Here is a 10923-nt window from a genome sequence, read left to right as displayed (position 1 = left end):
TGAGATTACTTCCTCTCGTTTACTAGTGAAAACGGTAGGAAAGAAACTCCGAAATCTGACAATGACGAACATTTAGTGTAACACTGTAACCCATTATATTTGTTCCCATACTCTACTATAGGGATAACTATCAAAAGTGGCCCGTGAGAGCTCAAATTAGGGATAATCCAGAATGTACGTCTACCGTTCGCTGTGACAAACCAATAAATTTGGGGATTTTAAAAAATGAAATCCGCTTAAAATGACCCTAAAATTCCCTATGGACAGCTAAAACCAGTGCTTAACACTACGAGGGTAAATGACTACACCCAAGGAGGAATTTGAACTATGACTGTCAGCATGACGTTGACGTCAAAATGGTCCCTCATTTTGACGTCTTTCTGCACTCATCCTAATGTCATTGTGACCAGTATTTGACTTATAGACGTCACAATGAGTCACGCTGACAAAAGGATGAGTGCAGAAAGACGTCAAAATGAGGGACCATTTTGACGTCATGCTGACAGTCATGGCTCAAATTCCTCCTTGGGCAGTATTAAGCGTCATTGAAATCTGACTGAATCACCGGTAAACCTTCCTTCACCCCTCTCAATCTGACCCCCTCTTGGCCTCTAGGGCACGTGGAATGTGCACAAGCTCCAATGCCGTAAAAAACGAAATGTATAATAATAATAATAATAATAATAATAATAATAATAATAATAATAATAATAGTAATAGTCAATGCAACTATTCGCCAAAGCTTCACTTCAATTATCTTTCTATCGACTTGAAAGAAATCTGCAGAGTTAAAATGGAGTCCAGTTTTCCAAGATGCATATGTACTAGTACTGGCTTCTAAGTACTTTTGAAAAAAGGAACATAAAAAGTAAGACCGATCTTTAAACCGTTTTTTTTTATGCAGGAAGGCACATCCTGGAACCCACAGGTTTCTGACACGGAATGGGGTCTTTGGTTTCTTGAGCTGCTTGGAAACTACGCACAGAACCTTGGAAAACAGGACATTTTTGCCGTAATAAGCTAGTTGAAATCCAGAATAACTCTTCTCAAGGCACAGACTCCATAACTCACTAGTAAAATTCTGCTAAATACAAAGAATAAATGCCACCAAAAGAGGTGAGGAACTACAGTACAAATACGTGTTCACACAAAAGCCCAATAGTTTTTCTAGCTACATGTCAACGATATGTGTGGAACGTATACGTGTTCATCTACGGTAAAAATGTGAATTATACGATCTATATCTAGACATATTCGGCAGAACCGTACTACTAATTCAAGGGAAGAAGGATATAGTGATAAACTGCTTTAAATTCTTTGATTACCGGAAGTCAAAACATGAAAAAAGGCCTAATTATGAGGATATGAGGAGTGATAAAAGGAAGAAGAAATTACGAGGAACCTTAAGTTAAAGCCAGCACTACTGCATAAGTGTGGACATTTTACAGCATTTTGCAGACCCCACTGATATGCTCAGATTGCGAAGCCAGTTTTCGACTTATGCTGTACCCGGTGAAGGATCGCTTTTGCGGGAGGGACGGTGGGAGAACGATGTAAGCGTGTAGAGGACGCGAAGAAGGCGATAATCTAAAATAAACGTCATTTTACTAGTTTTTAAGTATTTCTTTAATTTCAAGTAATTCAAATTCCGCAATGAGAGTTGTAAATAAAAGGCGGTACGTCGTTTCAATATCAACTTTTGCTGCTGGGTCACATCGTCTACTAACCGGATATAGCACAAGGAGAACCGGAAATCAGGTACTATGGCTGGCGGTCCTACGAAAGCTCGCGAAACTATCTGAACTCTCCTCTGTCTGTAATAAGCGACATTGAGCTGTAGCGCTTTTTTAAGGCACCATTCATTTTAATCTCTATTAATATTGACTCGAGCGCAAAGAAAACGTGGAACAAAGAAGCATTATGACATGATTGACAGGAGCCGAGCAGTGGTTATTGGCCGTAGGGTTTAGGTTTTTGAAATACCATAGCAAAGAAGAAAAGGATACACGTTCTATATGAATTTGCCTTTCAACAGTCTACCGGCTAGCAATGGACCTTCAGAACCACTTACCATCGTCACGTCATCAATTTTTGAGATACTTCTTACAAAAATGTTGACAACCACTATCGCGGGCCCATCTACGCCGAGAAAGAAAAGTGTGATTATTGCGTCTGTCCGATTTCCTAGTCTTTACGCAGACACATTTTAAGAACATAGCTGTGGTGACTTTTAGAAGGTTAAAAGACAACATTGTTTCGGCCAGCTGCAAGTGTAGTTTACAAAAGGAATTATGTTGAGCGTTCAGGTCGAGGACTCCACGATTATGCCGCATTCACTTTTGTACGAGTAAAACATTGGTAATCGTGCAGTAATAAGTCATAGAATGAGAGCGTACTTTTCACATAAAAATATTTGGTTATGAACACATTGAGTCTTGCTAAAAACTGTGCTTAGGCTCTCTCAACCACCAATCACCCATAATGAGGCACGAACATCTACAAAATGAGTGATGTAGGTAATATGGGTCTCACGACAAGAGCGCGCCAACTCTAAAATAAGGAACTTCTTTTTACGCGATAATACACACTCATGCAATTTATACCTAAACGGATCGTTGCATATTTTGTCATCAAAATTTCCTCAATGTAGAATCATATAATGTGATATTCACATTAACATTTTCACTCCCGACAGCCTATGTGGGGTAGCATACCGAGTTGTGAGCTTTGGATGAAATTCCATCTGAACGCAAATTTGTGCACTGGTTTACCATACTGCAGGGCTGTCTCTGAAATTCTATAAAAGTGTGCAATTGACAAAGCTGTGAGATCAAAATTCACATGCCTATCTAAATGGCCGTTGCCTACACAACTACTTGCTGCTTGCTGTTATTCGCACCACTTTGTCTTACTCCACCGCAGTAGAATAACTCCTTTGACGTTAGAACAAACAAATAGACTGATTTCATTTTTATCGCAATGGAATGCCGTGCCAGAGAACCAAACGCAACAAAACCAAATGCACCTTTATTTCTAAAGCGTGAAAGAGCTCTTGAGATAGACCACTGGTCAGTCTGATTATAGCTTGAGACTGTGTTCTTTTAGCTACAACCGTTCCCTCAAGGGCTGACTATCTGGGAGCCTTTCACCCAAGAACTCAAAACGCCGCAGCGCCAGCACCGCCCAGATGCACTAAACCTACAGGCATCCAGGATGCTGCTAAAAGTAATATTTCACCTGAACCCCTTTCTGTAGATCAAAGTCCTTTGCTTTTGATCGGAGGAGAAGTAGATGAATAAAAGAAATAGAAGAGGAAGCTTAGGATAAGGAAAGAGTGTCGCCACATTAACATTGACTATTCATCTCTATATTTTTTAGTAGGACATGCATTCTCATTAACTTTTAGCTCTATTTCCATATGAGAAATAGTAGAAATTTTCCAACTGAGTTATGATTGAATCTTAAAACGGATATGTTTAGTGCTAAAATTAAAAATATGCAGCAATAGCTCAGCAGCTCAGGTACTGGCCCTATATAGAGCCAAACTTTAACTTTTACAATGAAGTAACTGACATCTAGCAGCAAACTATTAGCCGAAATTTCATTGAAGAACAAATAAGGAAAATATATTTATCCGTTTACAGCCCACTTTAATGAATTAAGTGGCGACAAAATAAGCTCAAAATAGTATAAACAAAACTCAAACCAAATCATAAAATTGAATAAGAAAGGAAGGTGAGGAAGGATATAGGAATGGATAACAGAAACAAAAAAGCATTTCACTCTAATTCTTCAGACACTAGAGCGTACAGTGCTAGGCATAACAAGATTTAGGAACGAGTCTTACCTATCGAGACGACAGAAAACAATAACTATTTTCCGTGGTAAATTAAGACGTCTAGCTCTTGCCACCAAATGCAAAAGGGCACTTCAACCCACTCCACGTTGCCGCTTGACTGACTATAAAGATTCTTACAAATTTGTCGGATGAGCTTAAAAGATAGCTTGAAACTGACCAACCAGATTGAAAGCCGGAATATTGCGCAATGATTGTCTACCTCTACACATGCACTTACTCTATCACTTGCAATCATCGTCAAAACGCGACAACTTATGAACACGATTTTTGCAGTTACACGCGCCTTTTGGTCGTAGATTTGTCTTAAATGTGTCGACCACAGTAAAGGTGGCCCTCCAATGAAACCTGGAACCGACCACCCATCATTTCAGATTTAGCTGTTTCTGGATGCAGCCCGAGTTCTGCTAAATATACTTTACTTTAGAAGTATAGAAATGCAAGAAATGCATTTTTACAAAATTGTAAGATGTTTGAGTGACCATATATACGGGCCTACTCATACATGATGGGTGCTGATGGGTTTCTCAGAGAGGCCCAATGGCCACAAATTTTGTGAAAATGGATTTATTGCGTTGTTAAACTTCCAACTTGCATTAGCAAACTCAGGCTGCATCAATAATAGGAAAATCTGAAATGATGGGTGCTGGGTTCCAGGTTTCATTCTTCAGAAGCGCTACTGCATTATTGCGCGCTTCAATGCGCATTGGAATGCCCATAAAAGGTGACACATTGGTGACGCATTACTTGCGCGTAGAGTGCACTAAATGGGCATAAAATGCATATTTAATGCTGTAATGCGCTTTAAAAGCGTCACCAGTGTGTCACTTTTTTGTGCATTTCAATGCGCATTGAAGCGCATTTAATACAATTGACGCTACTGGGGTTGGAAATGTTTTGTCGAAACGATATCGAAACGATGTCGATACGAAGTCGTTTCGGTCAGTTCTCACTAGGGGCAGCTTTTAAAGAAAAGGACGACGGTTATCACAATCTAGATGAATGCAACCATGCTCCATGCACGCCTGTTGGTCCATGCAAGCTAGATTTGATCCGCGAATTTGAAAGGAATATTTCACCTCGCACTGCACGGACTAATGCGTCTGGGGCGTTTACTTGCGCGACATAATATCTTTGCAATCTAAGATTCGTAATCTAGTTAGATTCTTTGAAAGGAAGAATTTGTGATTAGTGCGGCATATGAGAAACAAAACACTCAAGCAGCGACGTGGAAAGGGTTGAAGAAGCCACTAGTGCATTTGTAAACCAGTTTTATACTGACGGAGCCTTGGACCTTGAGCTTAGCCTCGTGGATTAGATCGGTATTGGGGCAGCTCAATTCGATTCTAACCTGGGTTTGAGGTACCCAGACTTACCATCTTAATGTCACTTATGGTGGCGATGCTTCGCACAAACAGGTTAACTCGCACGATTGCTGGCCCATCTAAAGACGATTGTCCGGAAACAAACAAATTCGTCGTGAGCGGAAAAGACGGGATTACGGGATGGCTAGCTCGTTACTTTCAACGATGCAGTAATCGCGCTACCAGGTGTAAAGCTCAGGAAGAATAAAACAGAGGACAGAATAAAATTATAATAAAAAGAGACGGAAAGTCAGAGGAAGAGGATAGGGATGAGGAAGGGATTACAGCAGGACAAGTAATCCGAAGGTTGGCTTGGGAAATACTTCTCTCCTGTAAGATTGTAAACAGAAAACCCACGGTATACCCAAATTAGATGCAGCTTGTTTTTCATGGGGTTTACGGGTTAATTAGTAGGAAATTTCTCTACCCCAATAAAAGATTGCTCGCGAATCCTATTTGACCAACTGGCACGGCTCTCGATCGGACCGTTTTGTAAACAATCAATTAATCCTCAACTACTGGAATTAGCTTCTTTATTTTCATCCTGACAAAGTAAAACGTTTTGGTAAATACACCAAGAAAACCAGTTTTAGAGGTTTATTTTTCAATTAAAACATATTTTAGGTTAATAGCCATACTTATGCCTGGAATGGAAAAGGTAGTGCACAACCCGAAGCGAGAACTGTCAGACAGTGCGAACACCGGATTTCCCTAAATAATTCTTTCTATTGACAATATGGAACTTTAATCTAGCTCGATAAACTGTGTTTTCCAAATGCAAAAACTACAAAAAAGACGAAGTTTCTGCCTCCATGTAAATTGAAAGAATTATCAGAAAAAAGTAGGCGTTTTTGGGAGGTGTCATGCTGTGCAACACAGCACTCGCTGATACAGCCCTTTAGAGGGAGAGGACCGCCAACGGCAAGATTCTAACCCCAGAAGCGCTACTGTATTAAATGCGCTTCAATGCGCAATGAGATGCACATGATAGGTGACACATTGGTGACGCATTAAATGCGTATTTAATGCTGTAATGCGCTTTAAAAGCGTCACCAGTGTGTCACTTTTTTGTGCATTTCAATGCGCATTGAAGCGCATTTAATGCGGTTGGCGCTACTGGGGAATGTGATCAAACTCCTCAGTTTTCATTTGCGCCAGCCTGACAGAGGCTATTTGAAGGTGAATCTCACTTCTCATCTTGGAAATTGCAAGAGAAAAACAGTCTTACTTCTCCAAGAGCCGGACAAAAATTTCAACTAGTACCTCTCCAGTCAAAGTAGGACAAGCTTGCCCCACGCTTTTTCGCGTAGGCGTTTTTGCCCTGCTCTTTCATTTTTAGGGCAATCGCCGCAGAGCTGAGCGGGTCGTCGACGAAGCCGTCGGCTTGCCTCTCCCCGGACCGGAAACACCGAGAATGATAAAAAAAAAACGTAGCATTTCAACCATCCACAATTTTCTCCTACTATTAGGATTCTAGCTCAGACTGTAAAGTTAAGGTCCTTAGAAACAATAGCCGTTAAATTTTGAAGTAAATTAAAAATATTTCAGAGTTATTTTGTTTACAACATTTTAACGAGCTTCCTCGATTTGTTTGTTTTCTTAAGAAAGCAAAACGACTATTTTAATGGCCACACAGTAAAACTTCAGAACTCAGCGAAATGTGCTTGAATGAACATCCCTAAATTGGTATATTTGTTATATTTTGCGATTTTCGTTGATATCAATTTCCCTGCTTAAGCGATATGAAAATAAGGTGAGCGGGTCTGCTACTTTTCCCAAACAGATGTTTAGCTTTTCCAGCGTAGGGTGAAGAATTGATACCGTCTTTTTGTATCAATCGCTTCACAAGCGTTTTACGTGAGTTACATTGAAGCCACTGTAAGAATCTAGTGTCGAATTTCATAATTCGCAGCAGTATTAAGTTGACTCGTGTCAACGTGTTAGTTCGGAAGAGAATATTTTTATTTATAGTAGCTCTTAGTTCTATCACAGGTAGTAGGTGCCAGAGACTGAAAGAGAAGACATTAGGTTTAGAAGGATCTAGTCGCCAACCTGAAAACAGTGATCACTTATCAAATGTAAGGATGCGCCTCCGAAAAATCCAAATACATGTACAAATGCTGTAGAAATTAAGAAACTTTTACACTTTATACATCACGTGGTCAGTAAAGGCTAAAGCTGTGCCTGGACAACAGTCCACATTCACCCAAGAAAGCGAGTTCTTAACCATCCATTTAGCAAGAATATAAGCATCAGGGCATGGCAGGTTTACTTTGTCTACTACAATTTATCCGCCCTGTAGAAGTCAATGTTCTCGGCATGTTGTCGATTTAACCGAGTACATTTATCGACATTTATTTATTTGAAGAACAAATTTCTTTTTTTGGTGCAGTCCACACAATCTCTGCAAGTCAAGTAATTCTAACTGACACATCTTATTTTTAAATCGATTAGACCTGGAAGTTATTATTTACATAGTATTGTACACCTGAATGCCACAGACAAGGAGCCATATTTATTTAGTTAGTACAAGACGAGATAGGGGTCGAGGGTCGTCCGCAGATTACGCCTGGTACACCATAACCAGAAAGAAAGTAAGGGGGCCTGAGGGACACTGCTGTGTATCTTTAATCTTTTGAATAGGCAAAAACAATTGTTTAGAATAAGATAGGAGATAAACACTGAAGTCGCAAGTGGTATATCCAGTTACGAATCTTGTCGTTTCCACGCTGAGCGCGCTCACGCTGGCGTGAGATGAGAAGCAGGGGGCGACGTGAGCGCGCGCGGCGCTGAGCCGCTGAGCGTGGAAACGACCAATTCTTAACTGGATATAGCAAAGGACGTCAAATTGGTGTTTTGACATTTAAAGTAAAAATTTAGTCCTCCCGGGTGGAGACTTAGACGAGACGTCAATAAAGAGATCTTTATAAGACTCCATTTTGACTCCGTTCTGACAGAGTGTTTTCACACTGTAGGAAACAGCATTGAGGGTGTAATACGTGTTCTTTATACGCGGCGTCTTGTTGCAGTGAAACACCTCAAAAAATAATGCATGACTATGACAGTGAACTAGTTCTGATGGATTTACTGACCAGTCCCGTTCTCCCCCGACGGTCGTATTCTAGCGTCGTATCGGCCTAGAATTTGGTCCAGCACCTGTTTTTCTTTCTCTCGAAAGTTGACTTTTTGCACACCACTCTTGGATTGGTTGCAACTGGAGGACAAAAAATGGCACATGTTTTAGTATTGTTCACAATCCAGATAAATTCTGTTATTGCACTTACAGTAGAAAACCAACATATTTCATATTTCACATAGCACACGATCAAAAGGAAACTTCGACATTTTATTTTGACAGCTGATTTTACTCACCTACTATAATGCACCACAGATAGGAAAAGTAAAAGCACGATTATCCATCGCACCACTGTTGTCGGCACCCTGCAAACAAAAATGAAAAAGGTTATAAGCACATTGGTCCACGGAGCAACAAGTTTTGTCCATAGTCTTAAGAAATAGGTTCACTAAAAACTAGAATCATCGCCCAGAGATTGCGATACAGAGCTTTGACTTTGGCGCTTGCCACCTGCCTGCGACCGCCTGTGATCCAGGCGGGCCGCTGCCTAAGTGAACGTGGTGGGGGGGGGGGAGTTCGATGAGTCGCCTACATTCGAGGCGGCATAGTCAGCATCGGCACTCTACTCCCCGCCACACCCGAGCTACACTCTGCCACGCTGGAAAACGACAGGCGGCCCGCCTGCCTGACCAGCGCGCTCAGGCGGGCCAGGCGGCGGCCGCCTGGCTGGCTAGGCAGGCGACGCAGGCAGGCGGCAAGCGCCATAAGTCCGAGCTCTGTTGCTACATCACTGGCAAACTGCACGTATACAGATGCATAAAGTGTTCAACCTTCCCTTTTAATATCTGCAACCCTAAGTTGTGCTCTTAAATTCGCCGAACTCCGCAAATATGCACTTTAAGTTTAAAGGGATAATTTTGTTTTAGTATGGCAACGTTTTCGTGCACATCCAGATCGGATGCAATTTTGTCCTTAAATTTGAACAAATTGAGTAAAAATTTACACATCAGGAAATAAGTACGGACGAACGGTTTGTTCCAACCGTGCCGACCGCAAAACATAATTTAGGATACGGACACGTCCGAAAAATGATAACCGCTAATGTCCGTTGATTTTACGTGTTTTCCTGACAGTGCACAGTTACCAGTGAAGGAGCAGCGATGGGAGGGTAAAGGTTGTTGGGTTAGGAAATTAAGGGGGGGGGGATTACTTTGTGAAGCAGATATGACGCATTCGCTTTACCCCGTCGCACTTGGGAGGGTTGCGATTTAGGCAAGCAAGGGCGGCCCAAATACTTGCGTGAGTTGGGAGGAAACACTCGCGCTAACGTTGCCGAGGTGGCAGAGCGGAGCGTGGCGGTATGATGGCGATTACACGCTGAGTCTGAGTGCGCCAGTTGGCGGGGACTGTAATTACTCAAAGAGGGTCAAAGGGCAAACGGGGCAACAGAGGAACTGGCGTGTCGTTAGGCTCCAGGGACGTGAAACTACGATGACATCAGATCATCGCTGTTTGCTGCCACGCGTAACGATTACTACCCTAAACTTATTGTTTTTCTCTCTTTCCGGGCCTGTAAGTGCGACAAAACTACTCCCGGTGTCGTTTTCATGGCAGTAATTCAAGAGCCTTGTGACACTTTGTCACGTTTGTGGCCTGATGGGTAGTGAGTTATTGGTTCACAGCTGAAAGTGGAGGCCGGGGGCGGACAATGACAGAGCAGGGGAGGTTAAAGGAGCCGAGGAGAGAAGAGTCCGGGGAAACACAAGGAAATGGAACACTGCGAAAAATGCCGTCGAATATTTACGATATGTTTTGTACGGAATATTGACAAAAATATGTTATAAGTTCATGACACCTCAAACTTGCTCGTCGATGAATTTCAAGTCGATACATAGTGCTTGTAATCTGTAAGTCTGTATGCACGATAACTCGAGAAGGAATTGAGATAGGGATCTGGGAATTTCAGGGTCGTTTTGTATTTTAAAAAGACAGATCGAGTTCTAAGATGAACATTTTGGCTCAAAAATTGGCTTTAAAAAAAACAAACAAACACCACAGGTCGAAAAACGTAGTTTTTCAGATATTTTTGTTTTGGCTCCTTAGGGGTAAGACATAACAATGGAAGCCATTGGACGTTCGTCCGTTTTGCTCTATCTTTTAGGTGCTAAGGCAGGGGGCACTTCTTGACGAAAATTAAGTGAAAAGGACCAAGTGGTCTGCTATTACTAATACGTTGATTTTTACATAACAATCTGTCCAAATTAGAACTTTTAATGAATACCTATATTGGGTATCAGAAGTTTCCTTTCCCTAACATTATGGAATAATAAGTCCCCGACAGGTGTTGTGAGCATGTCTTATTTTGGGGCCGTACACCCTCCCATTAACTCGTCTCGGTTGTCAGCTCCGCAGGCCTAGCTACTACATGTGCGCCAGGCACGTCGCAGCGTAACAGTGTTTCGTGAGATATCGCGAAGCCTGTTACGCGAGACATGGCCTGGCGTACATATAGATAGTTTTACAGAGTCGCTGTCTCAAGACGTCTCTAGTCACGGTTTGTAAAAGAAAAAAAAAGAAAAAAAAAGCATACTGAATTGCACATGCACACAAGTCGCGTTACGCACGGA

At 41.7% G+C, this 10923-nt stretch overlaps 1 protein-coding gene across 3 annotated transcripts in view; it reads right to left on the bottom strand.

Moving 5' to 3' along the window:
- The window catches only part of LOC113210645 (glutamate-gated chloride channel), a 52710-nt gene that overhangs the window by 12899 nt on the left and 28888 nt on the right, over positions 1 to 10923 (bottom strand). The window contains exons 2-4 of one of the 3 annotated variants that reach the window (XM_052274385.1): positions 8593 to 8661; positions 8313 to 8434; positions 5233 to 5300 (exon numbers count right to left, since the gene is read on the bottom strand). In XM_052274385.1, coding sequence (XP_052130345.1) covers positions 5233 to 5300; positions 8313 to 8434; positions 8593 to 8661 — 259 coding nt within the window. Of the gene's footprint in view, positions 1 to 2071; positions 2140 to 5232; positions 5301 to 8312; positions 8435 to 8592; positions 8662 to 10923 lie in introns of all 3 variants that reach the window. The other 2 variants (XM_052274384.1, XM_052274387.1) reach the window with 2 other exon arrangements.

Source organism: Frankliniella occidentalis, unplaced genomic scaffold (assembly GCF_000697945.3).
Source record: "Frankliniella occidentalis isolate FOCC.00 unplaced genomic scaffold, Focc_3.1 Scaffold386, whole genome shotgun sequence".
NCBI lineage: Eukaryota > Metazoa > Arthropoda > Insecta > Thysanoptera > Thripidae > Frankliniella > Frankliniella occidentalis.
This window is presented reverse-complemented; position numbering and strand designations above follow the sequence as displayed.